The 25,032-nt window shown below is 34.9% G+C and overlaps 2 protein-coding genes across 6 annotated transcripts; both read right to left on the bottom strand.

The window, feature by feature from the left end:
- Positions 1-212: 212 nt before the first annotated feature.
- On the bottom strand, positions 213-14,759 carry LOC114280828 (histone-lysine N-methyltransferase ATX4). Of its 4 annotated transcripts, none has more exons than XM_028223239.2 (22): positions 13,099-14,759; positions 12,703-12,758; positions 12,419-12,626; positions 11,443-11,511; positions 11,064-11,132; positions 10,881-10,972; positions 10,695-10,778; positions 9,848-9,983; positions 8,502-8,607; positions 8,295-8,394; positions 7,695-7,819; positions 6,827-6,972; positions 6,217-6,321; positions 4,360-4,424; positions 3,815-4,022; positions 2,336-2,428; positions 2,183-2,239; positions 1,920-2,009; positions 1,312-1,398; positions 1,140-1,214; positions 638-738; positions 213-541 (listed from the first exon to the last, which is right to left on the bottom strand). In XM_028223239.2, the coding sequence occupies exons 1-22, from the start codon at positions 14,041-14,043 to the stop codon at positions 451-453; spliced, it is 3,108 nt and encodes a 1,035-aa protein (XP_028079040.2). In that variant the 5' UTR covers positions 14,044-14,759; the 3' UTR covers positions 213-450. The 4 variants fall into 4 exon arrangements, with proteins under 4 accessions (XP_028079040.2, XP_082738215.1, XP_028079038.2 ...); XM_082882089.1 differs by having other exon boundaries at positions 2,336-2,425; XM_028223237.2 differs by having other exon boundaries at positions 10,695-10,790; positions 13,099-14,658.
- A 3,238-nt stretch (positions 14,760-17,997) lies between these two features.
- LOC114280827 (uncharacterized) lies at positions 17,998-24,234 on the bottom strand. 2 transcript variants are annotated; one of them, XM_028223235.2, is made up of 4 exons: positions 23,757-24,234; positions 20,059-20,544; positions 19,109-19,255; positions 17,998-18,337 (listed from the first exon to the last, which is right to left on the bottom strand). In XM_028223235.2, the coding sequence occupies exons 1-4, from the start codon at positions 23,859-23,861 to the stop codon at positions 18,245-18,247; spliced, it is 831 nt and encodes a 276-aa protein (XP_028079036.2). In that variant the 5' UTR covers positions 23,862-24,234; the 3' UTR covers positions 17,998-18,244. The 2 variants fall into 2 exon arrangements, with proteins under 2 accessions (XP_028079036.2, XP_028079037.2); XM_028223236.2 differs by having other exon boundaries at positions 17,998-18,326; positions 23,757-24,187.
- Positions 24,235-25,032: the final 798 nt, after the last annotated feature.

Below are 25,032 nucleotides of genomic sequence, written 5' to 3'. Positions count from 1 at the left end.
AAGTCCACAGATACTATTTGAGCTTGGGTTGTCTCATACCATAAATAAAGATGAAGAATTCCAATAATATATAGGCACTCTATTTATCAATTATGACCTCATATAGTTTTTCGAGTGATCTTTACACATAATTATATTACTGAAAGAAATGGAGGAAAATAAGTGAACAAATGAAATTTTAACCAAAAAGAAGATGAAAATGCATCAAATAATTTACACACGGTCAAGACGCCTCGAGCTGAAAAACAGCTGGGCAAAATTTATAGCTTTTATTAAGCTTGAAAATTATCAAAACAAGCTAAAAAAACAAAAACAAATAAAATACATATATTTCTCTGAAAAACTACAAATTCAATAACCAAACTGTGAGGTCTCCCTCTCAACGAGGGTTGGGTTAGTGCTCCTTGTGGAGAAACAATGGCTATATTCTCTCTGTAGTCTGTACCTATCCTAATTCATGAATTTTCTGCAGTTTGGAGCTTTACACAAGCAAGGGACTTTGAATTCGTCACACTCATCCGGATCAAATAAGTAATCATACCTGTCATTCACACAACCGAAGAAAATCATTTATGAAGCAAACTTACCAAATCAAATTAACACAGAGAGAGAGAGAGAGAGAGAGAGAGATACATACGTCAGCTCGTCACCAGCAGATACGTTAGTCTTGGCAATTAGAACAATCCTACTCTCATCATGACCCACACTCATGATCCTTGCATAGCAGTTGGGCATACACTGCAAATAAATGAATGAAAAAAAGTACAGTAAGAAGAGATGACACACATGGTCCCTAATAAGAAACACATGATTAAAATGGATGCCTATATATATACATCCATGGGACGATAAGTAAAACACGGACTCCTTTCACATTCTAGAAACAAAATAATTCAATCAACCATCATATAGCCAATGGAAGAACTTGCACCAATCACGGAGCAGCAGATAAAAAATAGCAGAGATTCTGATAACTCAAACAAAAAGAAACAAAAAAAACAAAAACTCAAGAATGTTTTGTCAATTCAACCATTTCATTTATTTAGTAATATATAAATAAAGGTAACGCAACGTCATCATCAGCAATGCGCAGATAGAAGGAAAATCATTAATGAAGAATCTCAATAAGAATGACTTACTGAATGGTTGATTAAGCGTGCAATGTTTCCCTTATCTGTGGCATCTACTACAACTTCTTCACTTATCTTAAACAGCTGCAAATTAAAAATCCAATCACGCTTCTACTTTTTTGCAGTTCTTGAAGAAAAGTAAAGGAAGAAGAAAGGAAATTTCCAAAAGCAATGAACTTACATAGCAATCTTTGCCTTCTAAACGGTAGCGTGCCTCCCTCAAATCTGCAACACTTCGCCTAACCTGCTCACCACGATATTCCAGAACCTGAAAGAAACACAGGTATGTTACCCTGCACATTTTGTAGTGTAATGCACAAGTGAACCCAGACACAATATAGTCTAGGGAAGAAAAATCCCTTGCCAAAGAATATAGTCCCGTACATACAAACAAACTAACTAAAACTAGCTCACACGGAGAAACATGCAGTGTTGGATGAATCATAATACTAATTTTATATCAAAATTAAAATTAGTCCACAATTCTTTTCCCAGCAAATTAAAGTTTTCACTGCACATGTAGGACCACTTTAGTTTTCATGATGATGCTATTCTTCTCTTACTACCAGATTATACTGACTACCCTTTAGAATCATCCTAATCTAGAGCATGGAAATGGGACTATAGAGGCTATATATGTCAATAGGACTGCCAAGCACGCCCCAGCTCTCCTGATAATTCATGAACTCCAAGCATAGCAGTGCCTTCGGAATAGTTTTAACACTTCAAAAACTAATAAGCAAAAGATGAGTGAAACAATAAAATACATACATATAAGCAAATACATACCATTTCTCCTTCTTGGATGTTTCGACGTGCAAAGAGTCCCCATCCATGAATTCCAGATCTCCCAAAGCAAACCCGATCATTCTCGGTTCTCTGGACTCATAAATGAAAGACAAAAAAGAAGCGATAACAGTCAACTTAGGAAATGACCTGAACTCAAACCTTTCATGTTGGGGATCAACTGCCCTCATTGCCCAAAACCCCAAAAAAGAAAAGCGGGGAAAAGTCGAAAGAAAGAAAGAAGATGGAGATTTAATAAAATTTGCCTGTAAGTGGTGCAACCGTTCCCTGAAAGTAGAAAATGCTTTAGGCTCATCTATTTCCTGTTTAAATGAAAAAACATACATATTAGTTCCACTTGTTGCTTCTGATGCCCAAATCAAACTGGATGAGAGCAAAAACCATAGAATGCAACTTACTCTGAATGCATTCAATCTTTGTATTGCACTTAAAGAATGATGGCAAGGTCCCATCACTCGATGGGCTATGGGAATGGCCTGTTCACCTGTCTTCTATCAAGCAGAAAAAGAGAGGGATAAGAATGGGCACATGTAATAATAACAAGAAATGAAATAGTTATGTATAATCTTTAAGCATAAACAGATGACTGAAAATTGTCCTTAAAAGTCAAAAAGAAAGATTTTATAAAAGATAATACATATCATATACAAATGTGGAAAACTAAAACTTGTAGCTTCATTTTAGCAAAATTTGCAAAAAAAGAACTCAACAATATTATAAGCACATGCATTGTTGCTCAACATGTCAAAGTCAACATGTAACCGTTTAAAACTAGAATGGCACAGGAGCAACTCCAATGGTGAGCTATCAGAGATGCTATTGCTATAATATAGCAGGTGTGGGAAAATATGGAGCTCCAATGGGCTGCTAAAAATAGCAATTACTATATCTTGTGTCAAATTTGGCACAAGTTTTATCTATAGCTAAAGAACTCATCAACAGAATTTTGCAAGCCCGCCAGTCGCCCGGTTGATGTTGGTACAGTGTTGGTTAAGCTAAAAAAATAACAATTTCACCATTGGAGCAACATTGCTATCCTAGAACTTCTTTGCATTGTGCATTGCTAAATTATAGCTTTAGCTATTCATTTTACCAATTCACCGTTGGAGTTGCTCTAACATAATCAATAAGGAGTATTGTCCTTCAAGTAGTCGAAAGGTAGATCATTCAATTTGTTGTAGACCATTTTACAAAATATGCAAGATAGAACACTAAAGTAAGATACAAATTAAATGTAAGTAAAACAAAAGGAAGATTAATGTCGAATGACAAGTTGATAACTAGTGCATAATTTCAAGGCAAAATAGTTTTGACCTTGTTTGCATTTGCCTTTTTATGCATCCTTAGTGCAGATCTTTGGCAGTGCCCAGCACATACTAATAAACTACACTTAATAATGGACTACACTTAAAACTACCAGACTAAGGCAAGGCATCAAATGCATCGCCAGAAGATACACATAGAAATGGAAACTAGTACAAGATTGAGGACAAGACTTGGAAGCAATCTTGCATAAAGAGTAGTAAAGCAGGAAGAAGAGACTGCATTTTTGCAGGAATGACATAGTTGTTCACTGCATCTGTTCCAGAGGCTGTTTTGCACACAAACAAATCTTTTTGAGAAAGGACAAGACAAATTTTTCTTCAAAAAAAAGATCACTTCAGCCAAAAGCATTAAGTAAGTAAATTTTTGACTTACAGGAATAAAGATGACACAAAAGGGAAATCAGGATAAGGAAATAAAAACAAAGTAGGGCAGGTTGTGCAGACCCTCCAACCCCACTTTCTAAATTGTATGTGGCCCACAAAGCATTCCAAATTTCACTGCATTGTTCAGGTGAACTGACACCTTTAGAAGTATATGAATTTCAAAGGTACCTTATTCTTCAATCTTTTAAAGGTTCGACATCTTGCAGCAGAATTTGGCTCAATCTCATTGATCTCCATTATTGGAGGTTCTTGAAGTTTCAATCTGTTCGACGAAATTAGCCTTGAACCAGTGCGCTTTTTGTCTTGGATAAGGTTTTTGGTGGAAAAAACCCCTCGAGGAGTCTGCATGATTAGAACAGTATCGGGATTTGGAGCCCTGTTCTCAACAAGAAGATTGTAAATAAATAAAATATGAAAAGAATCCCAGGAGACAAAATGTAAAGTGAAATAAATAAAAGCAAGGGCATTGTGTAATTCCGGTCCTGCCAATGCAAGGTGTGAGGGGAGAGGTCACTTGATACATACTTAACCTTTGGCGTTATTAGCACAAGGGATAGATGGGACACAAAGTTGCTTATGAAATATGCTAGGTAGAGTCAAAACATGCCCTTAAACCCCATCAGAAGAAGGGCCATTGGGAACTAATGGAACTCTGGCAGCAAAAACATGTGTGTGTGAGAGAGAGAGAGAGAGGGAGAGAGAGAGACTTTTACCTGTGATAAGCACAATATGAAACCATTTTTGTAATTTGTTTCCCATTTTTTTCCAAGCAATGCAACTGCAATTCAAAAGGTATTCATCACATTAGTAACTATGTGACAACTGGTTAGAACCTTTGTGCTACAACTATGTCACAAGCAGCAAGCACCTGACATTAGATTACTTGTGTAAATTCTTATATCGCAACATGGCAACCCTACTGTTCCTCCGAGGGATAGCTAAGATTCAAATAGAGAGATAGATACCCCACTAATTGTTAGTACTTGATAGAAATAATAACTCCAACAATTTCTTCGTTCTCAATGCCTCCTAATTACTAGGTATTAGTCACTTCAACAACCTTTAATGGTTATACAGGTATCCAAAATATGAACAAGATGGATGTTTGTTGTCCCAACCATTCTTGTTAGTCCTCAGCCTGATAAGGAAAGGGGTAATTTATTACAAAGTTTTTGTGTTATCGATTCCTAGGTGTAATGTGTCCATGCCGCCTATTGGTACTAGTGGAGTAGGATTGACCTGTAACACAAAGGGATAACTAAGATTCATATTGAGTGGTAGATACCACTGATTCAACCCCAGTAACCTACCCTTCCCTATCCATCATCACAAGGAAGGATGCCTTACCCATTTATTAGGATGAAACAGATTGATTTATTGAGACTGCACAAAACACCAATTTTGTTATCCACAAAAATGTACATTTAAGTTCTAGGCATTCTCTAATGCTAATACCATAAATGTTTTTGCAAAAAATCCCAGGGTTAGATGGAGTAGCTCCTTCAAAATTATGTTTGAGAATATATTTTCACAATTTTCGATCATACACAAAGACACCACCAAATGTGATACATACAATTTTAACATATGATCTAATTAATTTGAAATTAACTTAAGAAAAGAACAGAGAACTTTTAGTTCAGTCACATGAATAATCTCTTAAGATTCAAAGGTCGATAATTTTTCAATTGTAATAACCTAATATTTTACTTGTTCTGCAACAGTTACATCAAAGTATAAAATAACAGAAATCTACGTAGTTAAATTACTTGTTCTGCAACAGTAAAAATTACGTCAAAGTAGAAAATAACAGAAATCTACGTAGTTAAAAAAGAAAAAGATTCCAATTCAGGGTTGATCATCCTGAAGACACTTAATTCCAGAACGGAGATATATTTACTGAATCAGTGGAAAGATTCCTAGGTATTTATTTACAAAGATTTTAGATAAAAGATAGGCACACACCCATTCATACTTCCAAACACACACCAATAGAGAGAGTGAGTTGAAGCTTTTATCAAGGTACAATGAATCAAATTTACTGGTTGATCATTTCTCTTTTTAGATGAAGTAAGCATTTAAAAAAATGAAACCAAAATTATCATTATGTATAGAGATAGAAGGTTGATCATTAACATGAAATGCTTAGTAAAATTCATAGAATTAAACCATGAATTTTAGGGTCAAGATTTTGTACTTCTATAACCAAATCTTTCAATATCTTTCAACATATAAAAACTACCTCACTTCACTACAGCTTGCTGTTCATACTAGCAATCAGTTGCACCACACAAATCACACCATAAAAAATTGCACATTAATCAACTTGTGAGTGCAGAAAACTTCACAACTCAATTTTCAATCCACAAAATGATATTTCTTTCCCTCGGTACCTTCAATCATTGTGTACATCCAAATATAGCAGAGATAGAAGCAGAAGGTACTGTTGGTTTCTAAAAATATAAATAAACAAGTGGATACATGTGTATGGATAAGTGTGATGGGAGATGTTATGAACAAACAAACCATTTCATATCTCGAAAACATGTAAATACATATTGTTAACTCACCTCCATACGATACCCCGCCCTTGAAGCACATACTGCATGGTAATAAGTGGAACACTTGCAACACTGTGTGCAGGAACCATGAATTTGCTTGCAGATTACGCAGATCTGACACTCATAAAAAGAAGATACAGTTTAGGTTCCAACATCAAATGACTCATGTACATTAAAACCCGCAAATCATTATCCATCAGCATACTGACAATTCAAACTAAAATGAGACATTAATTTTTCATGATTGATCAAATGTTGCATTCTGGATCACTTCTGGTTTACACTAATCCTAAAGTAAAATTTAGAGAGAGAGAGAGAGAGTAACAACACTGTCTCAGTTACAATACCAGCAAATGTAGCAACAAACACAGTGACACACATTTGATTCATTATAAAATATATTCTCATGGAAGAAATCAGTATACTTTCCCATTTTTTTCTCTCTCTCGATGGATCACAACCCATTTTTTTATTATAGTTTTATATTCCAAGAGATCCATAAACTTGGAAGGTGGCTATTAAAAAAATGAAAAACACAATAAAGTAAAAAGTTATTCTACCTTTGAAAAAGATAAACAGAGTCACCTTTAAAGCAGTTTAAAAAAAACACTTTTTCTACCTTTACAAAAGAGTGTGATGGGATTCTCAAGATTCCAACAGCAGGCTCCATGTTTTCATCACTTGAGAAAGAAACTTCAGGTTGAAACCAAGCACAAGTAACATGAACCCACAATGACTCGACATCAGTAGGCTTCAAAGCACCTCCTAACAAGGGAAAAGGAGCAACATTAGAAGATAAAAGATAACAATTTACAAACACTTAGTACGTGCTATTATACTCTCTCGACACTTATGAAGCCCACAAGACACTTGAAGACAAAAGAAATCTCTTGACAGGACAGTAACCATATCGATGGGACCAATGCTGGCACTAGACTTTTTATTTATTTATAAGGTAACATCTAAAATATAGCATAAAACAGAACTTTTGGTGTATTCAAATTTTTAATTCCATAAATGCCTTTGTCTTCCTTTCCCTCTTCGTCTTGCCATCCACAAAAAAACAAATTTTGGGTGCAAACATGATTTGAACAATTCTGTCAAGAAGCCACATCATCCATAATCTTTAACATAATGAGGTTGATTCCCTACTAAAATAGTTAATTCAACAATTCCCCACTCCCACTACCCAAAATTCTCATAACTTTGACAAAACTAAACAAACTTGTAAACTTATGGAGGTCAAGTTAAGTAGGATAAATCATCTATCAGAAAGCATTTTGTGGTGCTAACTATGACAAATCACCCTTCCGAAAACACTTCACAAGTGTAGAGTAATCACTAAAAAATTTCACATTATGCCTACGAAATCATCCTTCAGACAGTAATTTTTAGGGAAAATTCTCATTAGCTTCTCCAATGGGAGATGGAAAGACAAAACAAAAAAAATACCAAAAGAATGTTTTCATTTCAGTTTAGGAACATGCCTTTTACAGGACAGAGGCAACACTCCCGCTTGATATCAGGTGACTCGCATGCTCGACAAACCCATGAAGTAAAATCTTTAACATTTCGTGCTCCATAGCATTCTTGATGAACAGCAATTTGGCATCTGACAGAAATATAAAAACATTAATTAAAGTACTTAAAATTTAGTACCATGTCTAGACAACAGATAAATTTGCCTTTAATTGCCAGATATTCTTGCAGAAGGTCAAACTGATAATGTGAAGGAAAAGTTTAACACGTGTATTTCATTCAAAAAATATACCATGCAAGGGCAATGTCTACAACTTTACTAAAGGAATAGTGACTTGGATTAACAGAATTTCAAAACATCTCATTGAGTCTATGTTCTTGAAGAGAGAAACATCCTTAGATGCTAGGAATAAGTCCACAATTTGGATGGCCCGGAATTGCCAGACCAGACAGTTTTTACACCCTCAGCAAGTCATAGGGGGGGCATCCTACAGGTGTCCTTGAATTGTTGGCTATTAGTAATAGTATTATAGTTCCAAATACCATTTTTGAGAACCCGGTTTTCAGTGTGTGTATCAAGAAAAAAGATGTTCCTTATTGACAAAAACCTGTTGCATATAATAATTTTGTTGTAGTCCCAGTCTTCAACCCATCTACATACAGCACACCGTTCTGTTGTCCACTTGGCATAAACAGGCTCATATTTCTCTGTCAAATCAAAATATTGTAAAGTCAGTTCACTGGTGCTACAGCAGGTGCAACAAACTGCACCATAATACCAAATTATAAAATTATATGCTTAGAAGATCAGTAACCTTGCAAAAAAGTAAGCAACTTCTGCTTTCGCACTTTTATTGAGGGGCGCTTAAGACAATTAACAGAAACAACAGTACGTGCATGATACTCTGCTATCTGCAGCATCTGCGAAACCAAATAAGATTCTATTAGATATATGCATCTCTCATATAAGAAGTGGCCATACACAAATAAAGATCTATGTAGTGAGGCATCTTTCATAATTCACAAAGGGAAAAAAAAAAAAAAAAGAAGGAAAAGATAAAATATTATGTTCAATAATGTAGAAAGAAAACGACAGTTTCCATTCCCTTTAAACCGAAAAATAAGTACTTTCCTTTTTTATTTTTATTTATTTATTTGTATTTTTAAAAACTAATGCAAGGAATAAAAAAGTTTATAGATATTGAACTCTTCGAAAATATTGATGAAAGTTAATATGAAGTTTAGTATTAAACAAATCCAAACAAAAAAAAAAAAGAAAAGAAAATAGAAAACATGGACATTAAAATTTGGTAGGAACATGCATGCATATGCATATCTATATATGCTGGTGCAGGTGCATGTTCATCACCACACAAACATAAATAAAGATAAAAAAAAATTTAAGAAAGAAAAGGATGTTAGAGGTTTGGGTATATTTTCAGTTTAATTCAACCTGGTTCATAGTCCAAAATCACAATATCATTCAAATCTATCAGCTATAGCCTATAGGTCTGATTCCTAGAAAGATCAATCATAATTCTACTAGAAAGTTGAAACATGATATATGCTTTAAAAACTTGTGTAACCAAGCTAGATCTTTTCTGGACAATGTTAATAAGTCAACTTCACTTTTCATACGACAGTATCTGGTTGGCATTATATCCTACATACATTTTACATGGTTTTAACTATCAATAGGCCAAGCTTTCTTAAGCTGCTAAATACAATATTTAGAGATATCAATGTCCTATATCAGCCAAAGATCTTATATCAATATGCTTTGGACCCTAAAAATGAATAATTCCCCAACGTGAGCACCAGGACCATCCAATATTTAAATCCTAGACATCTATGGCACACTATAAGCTATCAACTAGACAATAAACATAGAAAATAAATATATATTTTTTTAATAAATATTATGCACTGGAATGCTTACCCTAAGCCTGAGGTGAAACCAATCAATTATGGAGACCAGAGAACATTTGGCATTAGATAAAAAGAGCAGTTCTGATTTGTGATCATTTTAATAAAATTGAAGCAATTCATCTTTAACAGCAATCCATATAAACATGCATACACAAATAAGTCTATGTAAGTGCAAGTTGAGGGAGGAAAAATTAATATGCAGGAAAAAACAAGATCAGCTTCAAGTACAAACCCATTGTTCCAGTGGCAACATGGAACCTTTTACTCTGACACTAGTCTTCCAATTTTTTGCTTTTGAACCCGTATGTCGCTCCCATTCGTTAAGTGCCTGTTTTTCTGTCCCACAAGATCCACATTTGCAAACAACTCTGCCAAGAAAGGAAAGAAAAGAAATATATAAAAAAGGAGTTGAGTATGTTTTGAGAACAGAGCAAACTAAGACTCAAAACTGAAACAATCATAGCTCTGAATGTGATCATAGAAATTCAAGCTGATTGGCTTGATTAATTGATGCACCAAAGATCCAAGAACCTAAAACTCAACCAAGTGTTCGAAAGAAGAACTACACAAAGCGACAGTTGAGGACGAGTCAAATTAATCAGGCTTGACGACTAGGAGAAGCAAAAAGAAAACAGGTTTTGGTGGAAGGAGCAATGTAGTAGATACCATAACTGATTGCCAATGGTTTGTAGCAGCTAATTTTTTAGTAGTTCACATTAATCAATCAAAGAGTTTCAATTGTGAGGGCCATTAGCTTCATTATTTGATAATAAACTTAAACTATGTTGGATTGATACTCTGACTCTGAGTGACCCTGAGATGAACAATGTTCAATAGAGAATCATCTGCTTTGGGAGAATTTCAAGGACAAATTGGGATACTTGGGAACTAGAGAATGTTTGTTATCAAGATGCTAACCAAAATATGTTTGATTTATAAGCATCATAACGTAATTCTAGCTAGAGATCTGCATCAAGGAAAAAAGTTAGTTGTTTTTGGAAGGAAAGAAATTAAGCACTAGAAAGAAAAGAAGGAACATTTTTTTGGAAGTATTGATGCTTGAAGGTATTGATGCTTACAAATGAAGGCTTGGAAAATATATGCCTTCCACACCTGAGCAGACAACTATAACCTTGTCAGGCAGCACATTCTTCTTGTTATTTCTGCATAAATATCTACCCATCATTAGATATGCAGAAGAAAACGTGAAATTCTGGTCCCAATACCACATAAGCAGTAACCAGTGATAGCTAGTACAGACTTACTTGACTTTAGGCTGACAGTTTTCTGAATCTGATAATTCAAAATTGAACTTTGCTCGGCATTCAGGGCAGTAATAATCAGTCGCTGCCAAATCCTGGAGAAAACAAGTGAAAGTCACCCTGCATGCACTTAGATGTTGACAAAAAAGAAAAATAACATTTTAATAGAGCATGTGATGAGCAGACCTTGGAAAAATTGGGGGAAACTTTGTCACATGCTGCATGCAGCCAAACTTTACAACCATCACAGCGTACCTAATCAGTGAAATAGCCAATCATTGAATTGATTAACAGATTATACAAATTTTCTCCAAAAAGAAAGTATATAAATAAAAAATAAACACGTGTGTGTGTGTGCGCGAGCGCGCGTGAGCATATATATGGGTATGGGATAAGCTTCTCTCCAGTTGGACTGGAGTCCAGTACAAAATTATGTGAGAGGCTGAGGCCCACCATGGGACCCACTAGACTCCCACAAATTTTTTTGTTAGACTCAGTTCAACAGGAGAGAAGCCAACCCCTACATATATGTAATCAAAAAATCATTTTAGATTGTATGCCTCACCCAAGTGCCACTGTCTGAATAATTCCTGATCTTCTTGCAAATGCCACAAGAATGTTTTGATTTTTTTAACTGCAGTGAAAATGAATAGAATAGTCAACAATACACATCCCACATCTGAACGGTTTCAGTGAACATTTTGGTATAGAATACAACGATATAAACACCCCAGCACAAGGCATATAATACAAACCTTAGAACAGGAATTACACAGGTGACTTCCAGGAATTGGAGTCTTCATTTTATTTGAAAGATTTTAAGTAAAAGACTCATTCCACAAGACCACATATTGTTATTTTTAAATATGTAGTGATAGTGCACAAAGAAAATAAATTTAATGAACCCTAGTACTGAAAGGACAAAGATTTATACATTAGGGCCCCGTTTGTTTTCAAAGTTAGGTTGGGTGGGATTGTTAGTGTGGGGTTTGTTAGTGAGGAGATTGTTAGTGTGGGGATTGTTGAGGGGACTAAGAAAAATAGTGTTTGTTTTATGACCATCGGACTATTAATAAATGTTCAAAGTGAATATCATAGTAATAAATTTAGCAATAAATTATAAACACAAGGGTAAAATAGTCAATTAACCCATAGTCCCAAGGGATTCATCTTTGAATACCACCTCCCCTAGGCCACTACTAGTCCCCTCATTCAAGGCCTTTCATAGTCCCTATGAATCCTGAGGTCCATTTTGAAAACAAACATGATAATTGTTATCCCCTCCTCACTATTAGTCCAGTCCTGACACCTACCTCTCAAAACAAACAAGCCCCTAGGAAGTCTATAGAATACGGATTAGAATCCCACAACTAAAGAAGAACTAATCACTAATCAAACCCAAGGTCCAATACCAGACCTAGATATGCAGTATGATATTCATTTAACACTAAAAAAAGTACAAAAGCAATTCTGCGGCCATCAATATATTATCAAACATTTAAGGAAGTAAAAAATGAACCGTGAATTTTAAAGTAACTTGCCTGCTTCTGAGTGTCGCATTCCTGATTTGAATCAGTAGCTTCCTGGACTCCTCCACGAATAGATTCTAAATAATAAAGATTCCCAGCCGCTGCATTAATTTCCACCATTAACATCTCAGTAAAACCTTGTTCTGCCAAAAATGCCTCTTCTATCGCAGACCGAAGATTGCTGGGCTTGCTATCATTCAAGTCAGTCTGTCCCTGAAACCTGAACCAAAGACAAAATTTAGGCATACTTATGAAACCGCCCAATGGTGAGGCACATAAACCCAGCAGTTACACACCTGTCTACAAAATCTATGAACGGAAATATCCTTCCACGTTTAACCCAAGCATAGTCCTGCACATCAACATTTATTAAAGAATGTACATAAATACAGACAGATATTCTTGTTAACTATATAAACAAACATACATCATATGTGCGTGTATATATTTATACTAGATGGTAGGGTGTGCTTGAAATTGGCAGAGTTATAGATAGGCAGTTACGGAAGGAAACCTGTGCCTGAACTCAGCAGTTACAAAAGGGTAATTTAGGAATAAGAAAAACTATGACAAAAGTGTTCATACCAACTTGGCAATAGGCTTTATATAATATCACATATAGTATAGATAGATATCACAATAGTGAAGTCCATATAAAGCAACTAAGTTTGGGAGAACGTATAATAACTTACCCTTTGTGTTCCATTTCCAGAGTAACCAAAGAACATCACACAAACAGCATTGGCGACCCGAAAACTCAGAACTTGCTGGGGAGCTTGCGATTTGGGATCGAGAACAATAGCTGGCCACGCAGGATAGTTCTTCCCTGACATTGCCCAAACTATATCGCCAGAAACAAAGTCATTCAGGCCATACAACCCACATTTCTTCTCACCATCCTCCTCCAACAATCCATCAATGTCAGTCAAATCTATAGGTTCCTCCGGTTCCTCAATTGGCGATTTTTCTGCGTCGACAAATCGCTCATGGAGCGATGATACGGTACTACGAGAACTCAATTGCTTCCCAACATTAAAATTCTTGGACTTCTGATACACAACTTGTCCATTCCCTAACAATGGTGGTAATTGACGACATTGATAGCTAACTTTGTCCCCATTACGCGCCTTACTAGCTATTTGTCCGCGAATTTTAGGGGTTTTAAAGCTAAATTTCTCCTTATAAGGAGTGAATTCAGGGTCCAAACTCAATTCTCTGACACTAGATTTACTATCTTTCTTCCAATTATCAAGAATTGAATCATTGAATCGAGAAGGAAGTACCTGAACACGCCCTCGAGAAGTCCTCACAAGCGGAGTCCTCGAAGAAGCCTCGGGTACTGGATTGTTCAATTCCTTCACCACCTTCTCCTCACTTTTCAATTTCGATTCCACTTCTGATACCTCCTTACACCACGCCGCCGCCGCGGCTATGCCGGAAAACCCCTTGTCGCCGCCATAGCCGGTGAACGGAATTACACCGACGGCGACCTCTCCGAGAAGATGCAGAGGGTAATAGCCGTTAACTTTCCGTTTCTTCCTATTCACGGAACTCTCATCGTCTTCACCATTCGATTCGCTGACTCTGCATCGCTTCAGAGTCGGCATTACCGATTTCAAGTTCCGCTTGATTATCATCGTCCAAAAACCCTAATTCCCTCGATTCGAAACCCTAATTGCTCCAAAATCCGACGAGCAGAGAGAGACTCTGCACCAACCCAACAGAGATAGAATCGAATTGGGTAAGAAAGTGAGAGAAAATTGGGCGGGAAAATCTTATAGTGAGATCGAGAAATCAATCAATCGGAGATGGGTGTTCTCTGAAATAGGGATCGACAAAGCTCAGGAAGAGTCGTCGATGTTAAGATACACCAAAACCCAATATTATATATTATAAACTTTCCATAAACTTAACGATAATTTTTAGCAATTATATCAAAATATATACACATAGAGAAATATAATCAAAGTTTAGAGAGAGAAAAAATCAGAGAGAGAGAGAGAGAGAGAGAGGGAATTAGGATGAGTGAGTTGAGGTCGGCGTTATCATTGCAATGCAATAGTATTATATATATATATATAGATATAGATATAGATAGATAGATACAGATATAGATTTTGTTTGGGAATGAGTCCAATTCTGAAGTTGAGGCAAATTGGGCTGGGTTTTTAGTGAAAGCCATGGTGGTGGGTTAAAAATACAGAGATGGGAAAAGAGTGTGCTCCAAGAAACTTGTAATGCCAATTTTGAAAAAAAAATAATAATAATAAACAGAGAGTTTTATATTTTGTCAATTTGGAAATTTTTTGGGTTTTATTTACACTAGTTCATTTAATTTGTTTGAAAGTAATTGTTGATTGTGGTTTTTAAATCACTACAATGTGTGTGTATGTAAATTCTGATATGAAGCAGAGGATAACTTGTCTTGTCTGTGCATCTCTGTGTTCAAAAAATCGGCTGCCGTATAAATGAAATTTGCATTTTTTTTTTTGTTGGATTTAAATTCAAAATTGTTTCAACCATTTTTTATGGTAGGAATATCTTGCATAGCTTCTTCGTTAATGGGTATGATTCCCATTTTTTTTGGGGAATTTTTCTCTATTTATAATATGGTGGAGAAATTTATAAATTTTTGTTTTTGTTTGTCCTAGCCTACTCTGGTGGGTACTTTTCGGGTCTTATACTGGTAGATGGGGTTGGTTAATATTTAGGCTTCTAAAATGGCAATGACCATGACAGAAATGGAGAGATGGGGGGGGTGGTGTTGAAGAAACGACTGCTAGATATCATGGATAAATAGATCGGAGGCGGCTCGGGGTTCACCGGACTGCCATCACCTAGGAATAATCATGCTACTAACTGTACCGATCACACATGGACGAGGAGGATGACGAGGATGAGGACCAATCATATATGGAGATGGAGGAGGAGGAGGAGGATGATGAGGATGAGAATGAGAATAAATAAATTTTTGGAAAGGTGGAATAGTTTTTTGTTTTATTTATTTATTTATTTATTATGAGGAAAAATGAGTAAAAGGGAGATCTGTGGGTCTTATAGTCGTACAAATAAAGGTCTTGGAATTTGTTTTTTAATGGGGACGGGACATGTTGACATACAAATTCAGGTGTTATATTATTAATTAGTGAGATAGATGAAACAATGAGTGGGCCAACGGTTGGCTTGGAAGAAGAGGTGGAGCAATAGTGCTTCGATAGCAATATTTGCAGCTTTTTTTTATTTATTTTTATTTTTATTTTTATTTTTTATAAGCAGGTATTTAAAGTGAATCAAATTCAAGATTTTGAATCTTGTTTGGCCAACTGTTGCAGTTTCGTAAAGATTTATAGTGCGCTTTAAATATGAATGGCCTCGAATTTTTCAGCCATGGTTAATAGTGTTCCAAAAGAAACGTGGCCCATAGAATCATTTGATTTTGTGTGTTTCAAGATTTACTGTTTCAGAAAGAATTTTAGCATCAAAGAAAGTACATCAAATGGAGAGAGAGAGAGAGAGAGAGAGAGAGAGATCAAATGATTTGTGGATTCAGAGAGCAGGAGGAAGAAGAGCTTTATATGTCCACAAAGCAGCTGAAGAAGAAGAAATGGGTGCTCTGTTGGGGTTATGGAGCCTACTAATATGGAAGAAAAGGATCTTAAAAAAGACACTGAGAGAGAGGGATAGAAGAAGAAGATATGCTAAATTTAGACATGCCAAAAGGAAAAGGAGAGAGCCAGGAAAGGGAATTGCCAGATCTAGACTTGTTTATACTGTGTTTTCTGGTATGGACATAGGCCCTGCCCTAAAATTGGACAGCCATGTTGGATCATGTGAAGCCTTAAAAAAGCCCAATATGGTACAAACCTAAAGTATGGTTGTGTTGTGCCATCTCTCTCTCTCTCTCTCTCTCTCTCTCTCTCTCTCTCCCTCTGTTTTTTCAAAGTACAAGTTAAATATGTGAAAATGCATTCATATAAGTATGGGCTTGTAGCCAAGAGTTTCTACCCAATGACAATATCTCCACTATCATATGAGTTATTAAAAATTGTACTTATGTGAGTCAAGGGTGTAGTGGAGTTAGTAAGATTTTGGAGTTATAATCTCTAGATCTTTAGTTTAACTAGTAATGAAATTAATATTCTAATCTAATTTGAAAGGGATCATGTCTTAGATTATCAAAAAAAAAAAAAGTGATAAAGTATGGCGTGCATCTCATTACCCCAAATTTGGGTGTCTGGATGTGAGAACTTTTATGCTGTGTTTGGTTGGAGTTTTTGAGGTGGGATTTGGAAAAGGAATGAGAAATGTAATCCTATTTATGTTTGGTTATAATAAAAAATATATGGGAAAAGAAAGGGGGTGAGAAATAAATAAAGAAATAGGATACCTTTTAGGACATCAATTTTATTTTATAACCAACACAACCAAACATAGTTGGGATTTGAAATTCTATTAATTCTTTCTCCTTTTCCTTTCATTTCCATTTCTCTTTCCATTTCCCTTCCCAAATCCCCCAACCAAACACAGCGTTAAAGTTTTTATTTGCTTCATTTGTCATTAGAACATTTTCAATTGGAGAGACATTTAAACATTTTGCCTAATTTTATCACATAATGGAGCTCCAATAGAATGGATCATCCTCTCATGCGTTTCGTCTACATTAGTCCCACACTTTCCAAGCACGCATGGCAAGAACGCAATCTGATAGGCTGAATGACGCCATGTCGGGGAGAAAACAATGATGAGAGCGGCTCCATTTTGGATCGTTGTAGGACTACCACTTCACTTACATAGATTCACCCACACCTACCTTCCCTCCTTATCCTCCTCCTCCTCCATCGACGGCAACATGGTAGATATTTTGAAGTTTTTTCTCACTTATTCTCTCTGCGACGTGGCATCATTCAAACCATTGGATTGCCTTCATGCCACGCATCACCATCTTGTGGAAAGTATAGGACCAGAGCAGGATGGGAAACACAGGAGAGGATCCTGATCCCAACAGAATAGGCAACAGGGTAGATATTTTGCCTCATCCTCTCTTGGCTATACCTACAATTAGTCTTACAGGCTAGGCATTCTAAATTTCAAAAGTACAAAATATTTAAGTACACATTTAGTAAAGTGATTAAACAAAATACAAAATATACTCTTCTTTTTTTTTTATGTACTTCTAGTAGCAAAATACTTGGAATTGCTTTTAGCAGCTTCTCCTTTTATCATATTCTTTGAAGTAATTTTGGATCCTAAAAAACAAAAAAACATACAGAGGCTAGTTTACAATTTTATGGTGTGCAAATTCTTATGGGCAAAATGGTTTTGGTTGTAAGAGAAAATGTTGTATGTAATGAATCCAGATCCTCTAGAGTAATTTTTTTGTAGTCTCAAGATTTAATTTCACAAAAGTAAAAGGTATAATAGTACTAATAGCTCCGTTAAAAAAAAAAAACTAAATAAATGTATATGTATATATATAAGCCATACAAAAAATCACTCTAGAGAATCTGAACTGTTAGTTTCTACTTTCCCTCAACAATCAGTAGTAGGTACCCTTTTAGGATTTCATAACTTATATGCAAACAAAGTACAACTTTTTTTGACTTAATAGTTTTTATTCCACACACAATATATACAACCCTAGTTGGACATTTTGCTCTACAGAGATTGATTATTACAGAACATATATATGAGATCAACTAATTTTGCAGCTGTTGGGGGTCCGGACCGTCTTATTGAGCATAACCTGATTTAAGCTTCTGCCGAGTTTATGCCAGGCTTTACATGACTGCTAATCTCACTTCATTCCTACCGTTCTTCATACTGTGGTAGAGTTGACAGTTATTGCTTCTTCGGAATGTCAGATTCTTCTGTCTTTGCAAACCTTCCACGAATCCTTGGCTGATTATCGGCCAGTGCTTTCCTGCACGCATACTGCAAGTATGCTCACAACGAGAATGATTCAAGTTTTGTTTTGGCATGACCCAACAATTGATTGTTGAGAATGATTGACCCAACAATTGAGCTATGTTATTTAGACTTTGGGTACAGTACTGGGTGCGAGTATATGTCAAAGAATTAGATCTTCCAGAAGTTACGTATAGGTATAGGTATAGATATATAAACACGTATTAGATGTAAATTATTAGGAATATAACTGAAATTATATGGGATTTAGGGGGAAAAAAGGAATTTACATCTCATATCCAGGTCAGAGGCTAAAAGGTTTTATTTACTACCAAATTTGAGATTCTTCTTTTTAAAATATTGTAAAAACCAAAGGATCTAAGGCCATGTTTGATTCACAATACTAATAGTGAGGTATTAATAATCCTATCAAATTAGTGTGGTATTAACTATCCCACCCCTACCCCATTACTAATAATCCTACAAATTTGTTGGATTAATTATTCATTGGATTAATAGTCCTAAACCAAAATGTCAAAACAAACATAGGATGATTGGGCCCACGGATTAATAATCCTAATCCTATGCTTTAATCCTTCTAATCAAACATGCCCTAAGTGTCTAATTTAAGTGGGTGTTGTACTCATCTCATACACTTGCCCTAATCATATCGGGAGGAATATAAGAGTCCATGAAACAATGCAATTGAGAATCATTTTAATTTTGGTTGGCTATGACCCAATAATTGATGGGATAAAATGGAAACAAGGGGAAGTGAAAATCATAATTATAAATTACCTTGATTTTCCTGCCGAAATTCCTCTTCGTCTTCTTGTTCCTGTATCGGGAAAGCTTTTGCCTGCGGTCTTCAGTCGTACAATTGTTGATAAATTGTGGCAGCCCCAGGGGAGAATGGATGAGGCTTACATTGCCATTACCAAGAGTCTGTCATAAAAACTCAGTATCAATGACCCAGCCACATCCTGTCGAAAAATGGCCAGAAAACATCTAAACATTTCTCAGTTTGTATACTTCGTCACAAGACCAGTAGATGCTCAGGACTCTATGAAAAATATACATTTACAGGTACGTGGTGGGATAAACCAGATGCGTAGACAAAAAAACAGAGAATTGAAAATGAAGACAAAAGCAATATCTGATTTCACAGATGAAAAAAGAATCGTTCCTTATAATGAGTCCTTAGTTTCGCGACATGGTATATAACTTGTTCTCCCACTAAATATCCAGGATTAGCCACTTAGCAATGTACACATGTCAGCATGTAACGAAAAAAAAAACAATAAACACATGTATAGATATATACTCAGTAACACGGACACTTCTAAGAACACTTATCAGATACTTTCCAACACCAGTCCGACATATGTCCAAACATGTAACATTTTAAAAACTCAGACATACTTTGGACACTAGGAAAACAAGTGTCTATCACTTTGACACACATGAAATACATTTACAAATTTGAAAAAAATGTGGAATCCAATAAAAGAAAAAAGACTTAAATATTTTGTGTCGGTGTGTCTGTGCCATGCTTCTTAGGATATATATATCTAGGATCAGCTTCATACCAACAATATGAAGTCTCCCAGATGTCCTAAACTCTGCAACCATAATAGGTGTGCTCAAATTTACTTGTAGAAGTGTTAATTTCAAAATGAATTAGAGAAACAAAGATGTAAAGGAATGACAGTGATGAGAAGCAATGCAAGAAAGAAATTAAACTTGACCTTAATGTCACTGTCACTGAACGCCCTTCGCATCCCGAGGTCCATTCCAGGAAAATCCAGAAAATTTGGCCTCATTGGAATCCACTCCATTGAGCTTAAACACCCTGAACTACCACTCTTCTGGAAAGACCCTTCAGGAAACAATTTGTCCTCTGCAATCAGATTTTCATTCGTCCCTACAACAGGAATCTTGATATCCAATCCATCAGATAGCGGTGTTTCAATAGCATCTTTTGCCAAGATATCCTTCTTGCATTCATAGAAAACCTCACTCAAAAGTTGGTCATTTTGAATTGATTCGATGTCCGCGGTCTTGAGTGTTTGGGAGGATATGATATCTTCCCCACAAGAGATCATTGAAATGGCAGCTGTCATGGGATCAAGGCCTACAGTTGGTTCTTCAATAATCGGTTCCGGAGCGTTGAATAGATCCCCTTCTCCCCCCATGTCATACTCCAATATGGTGGAGGTCTGAACCAGGTTGCCCTACATTGGGAAGAAAAAACATCAATAGCTTCTAAGATTCACTATTGAACGCAGAAATGATTAGGGAATACATGCAAAACAAGCAAAACACTAAGGTTTCCTTTGGATTTATGGATTTCAAGTGAAAGGATTTGGACACGAATCAATTTAGGCGAATTACTCAAATTTAGACATGATGGTTTAGTACTGGACTTTAAGATTGAATTTGAAAGCCTTACCATGATGGATTTGAAATACAAAGTAAAGGAAGTTATTTTGAAATCCTTCATACTACGGATTATAGTTTTTTTTTTTTTCAACAGCAGAAAGAATGTTATTAAAGATAAAAAGTACAAAGTGAGGACGAGTCCTCAACAAAAGAACTAGACAACTCTAGTCAAGACGGAGAAAGCACCTTTAAATGACTCTCCAATCTCTAGAAATCAAAAAAAAGAGGGGTCCCTTTAAATGAAGTCGAAACAGAGGCTCACAGCTATGCTAAGATTATAATAAAATACTTTCTTATTATGCTAATCTATCGTCCACTTTAGTATCTCAATCTATCTATGATAACAAACTTTACTATATTTTCATAAATTTTATCAGATCCCTTCATTTGAAATCCATATATCAAAATGGAATCTAAAACCTAACTGGGATCCTGAGGCCACAAAATCTATCAAGCAAGAGAGCATTTCACAAAGTATTAATCTTCTTCTATGTCAAAGAAATAATGCACCCAAAATTATTTTATGATAGCAGCAGCAATCCATTCACATTACAAGTCAATATAGTTAAAAAATTTAAACATGAAACTTCAACATTCAGCTACATTAGGATCATTTGGAGTACTGTTTAGACATGCAAGACCATTTGGATCACACAGAACAAGCCCAAAGTAAGACAACATTAAAAAAAGAGTTTCAGAACTCCGAAGGAAACATGTTGGAACTATTCAAAACATATTTACACATCACGAATAATTCTAAAATTCACAAAAGATGAATAAAATTATAAATGAACATTCATATATATATATATATATCATAATGAGGTTTGACACAGTATATTGCAGGCAAAAAGTTCTGAACATAATGAAAAGCTTCTAATTTTTGTTTGAATTCCCATGCAACACCACAATTCCACAATTCAGATAGAAACAACTTTCATACAGGACACATTTTTTTCTATGGAAAACTGCAACATAAGTGAAATCAAAAGGGAAAGAAACATTACTTCAATAATAAAAGTAATGTCTGGGAGAGAAACACTGATCTGCAAAACCTCCATTGATGCATCAATATGGTGTAAACAGAGTTTAAAAAACAGTTCGTTTATAAGTTTCGGAAATCAATACTTTCGGAACTGACTCATGTACAAGGTTTCACGCATATACTCAACTCAAACAAGACAATCATGAAAGAGGGTGCAAGCATTCATGCATGTCCTCTCAATGGGAAGTGACAACCTTAGAATCAGAGCACTTGGTGGTGCGACTATGCTTAAAAAAGAAAAAATGAAAAACATAATAGTCCAATGCAAACGTAAAACACACGGCTCATGCATTATAGCAGAAATGTGATGCCAAATATCAAAGTCATGTAAAGTTGGCCAAATTCAATAATTTATGGGTATATTATAGGTTAGTTATCCTGGAAATTTCACAACTTCCAAACCAGAACATTCCTTAAGGTTGAGACCTATGGTTTTACAACAAAAAAGAAGAAGAGGAAACGAGTTAATGAATTGAGTAAAGAGACAGAAAATTATGATTCATAACACAAAGACATTCCTCAAATGTTTTGTGAAAGTGAAGATCCAAATGAATTGATACGCCAGTAAAGAAACCAAAAAAACAAGGTTCTGATCCATAGCATAAGCATGGTTTCAGCATACGGATGATACACAAAAGTATGAGACAGGAGTCCCAAATGGACAAAGGTTTAACTGGGAAGAAAAAACAAGCAACCATCCTAGAAATTCAGCCCAAAATTTATAATAAATCAGAAAAAATGACTATTAAATATTCCCTATTAATCAAGCTAAAGATTGGAGAAAAGTTGACTGAGAGTAATTAAAAAGTTAAAAATTTTGTATTTCCAATTTTGGCAACTAAACTAGTGATGCAAAATCAAACAGGAGAAAATTTGTCCACAAATCGAAAGGCAAGCGGTCCCAAAAAATTCCAAATACTAAAAGTTCATATATGTAGAATTTTCTCACCAAGCAAAGATTTTAGTAGCCTCTAATACTCTTCAAATCAACAAAAATGTTAACTCTAAAATTCTCTGAATGGAATTATTATTATTTTACTTGGAAAATGCCCCAAAAAATCACCCACTTTCAAAAAAGACAGATCAACTGCAATTTCTCCACAGGGGTGTTCTCCTCTTTTTAAAATTACCTTTGACACCAAAACACAACACATACAAACAACAACAATAAAAAGGTTAAATAAGCTTTTGCTTTTCTTCAACTTTTTTTGACTTTAATTATTGCGGTGGGAAAGTGAACCCTTAAACAACAAGTAGACATCAGAAATTGAAAATTGAGAATCAAAGCTGAGATGGAAAAAACAAATCTGCGGCTACTTGTCTTTTCCATCAAAGAAAAATGGAAAAGTAGAATAGAACACGGAACTCATGATTGTTATATGAGTTTCCATTCTTATATATTCTTGTTTCCAGATCTAGCATATAACAGAAAAGTTTAAAGTGATCAAATATGATCTGTTTGGTTGTTGAGAAAATGCTAAAAGTCAAGGGAAAAAAAAATCATATATTGAAGATATCAAAAGAAAAATTAGTTAGTTTTATCTCCTCATTGTTGATAAATGTGCAATTGCCTTCAACACTCCACTTTTTTTTGTGGCGGTTCAATGAAAAAGGTGAAAAAAATTTCAGACTGTTTGGAAATTAGATATTCCCGAATTCTCTCAGTAACCAAACAAAGATTTTAAAGAATTGACAAAATTGAACTTAGGATAACAAAATTCAATTCAGATTCCCAGAAAAACACACATGACCGAAAAACCCAACAAAGAAAATCAGAAACCCTAACTGTACAAGGAATTATTATCAAAGCAAACCCACAAAAACCCACAAAACTCTGCATTCAAGCTCATCATCAAACAAATGTCAGTGAACAAAATCAACATAATCAGAGAGATAGTTAGACAGAAAGAGAGAGAGAGAGAAACAGAGTTTTTTTTTTTTTTATATATTTGGTCTCACCATTGGAACATTCGATTCGTGAGAACGACAGAACTCTTCAAGTTGATGTACTTCTTGAGAGAAGGTCTGAAAGTAAGGGGACATTAGCCCAGCTTCAGCATACATTCCCTTTGCCTTTTTTTTACTCTTTTTCTCTCTCTAAAAAGTAGAGATTGAAAGCAGAGGAGGAGGAGGAGGAGGAGGAGCTTCAATGGAGATGAGAAGAGCCCTTTTAAAAGTCTCCTCCTACTACAGAGCTCAAAACAGAGCAGCCGAGTAGCAGAAATGTAGAGAGAGAAAGTAGCTGAGAGAGAGAGAGAGACATAGAGAGGGGCAGAAAAAAACAAAACAATCTATTTTGGTTGGTTCCTGGGGTTTTCATTCTAAACTTTGGAGAGGAGAGGATTCGCTCCGGTTCAAATCGGAATTGGAGAGAACTGTCGGGTCTATGTGAGCTCGTCACGAAATTCGCATCAATAATTTAGAACCTTTGATGGGTAAAATTTGTTAAATATTTTATTTTTATAAAAAATAATATTGATTAAATATCGATAGTTATTGAATCAAATTATATTATTATTGACAGAAAAATAATTTGATTAAATGATTATCAATATCTTATTAACATAACTTTTTATAAAAATAAAATACTTAATGAGTTTTACATATTAAACGATTTGTATTATAGATGCATCCTTTGTTAACAGCACTGTCCAATTAAAAAACTCAATCGAAAAGAACTGGGTAATAACAATATATATCCTATTTTTCATTTGATAATAATATCTACACTATTTTTCATTTTATTTATTTATTGGAGATAATGAATGAATTTTGTTAAATTATAAAAGGTTTTTTTTTGTAAATATATATTCTTAGAGAATATGTTAAGGGGTTGTTTAAGATAATATAAGTAAGTATATTTTTTGATTTTTTATAAAATATAAGTTGAGTTTGAAGTGATATAAAAGAGAGGTGATATGATTTAAATAAGATGATATGATTTAAATAAAATAATGACTTTTTGACTTTTTTAAGTTATGACAAACAAAGCCTAAAAAAACTTTAAAATATTATATATTTTTTATTACACTTATTTGAATGCACAAACTTTCAAGTTTCATAATATTTGTCCTAAAATTGAACATTAATAAAATTTAATTATAAAATAAAATTATCCTTTTGAATTTATATATTGACAAATAAAATTTTGAGTGGGCACTGGCAAACTTTAAATAGCTGCTGATTGATTTATTTGATGCAAATTACCATATTACCTTTCTATTTTTCTATATAT

The sequence above is a fragment of the Camellia sinensis genome, chromosome 8 (genome assembly GCF_055761805.1).
Source record: "Camellia sinensis isolate YWXY chromosome 8, ASM5576180v1, whole genome shotgun sequence".
Lineage (NCBI taxonomy): Eukaryota > Viridiplantae > Streptophyta > Magnoliopsida > Ericales > Theaceae > Camellia > Camellia sinensis.
The sequence above is the reverse complement of the archived record's forward strand: the minus strand, read 5'-3'. Positions and strand labels throughout refer to the sequence as shown.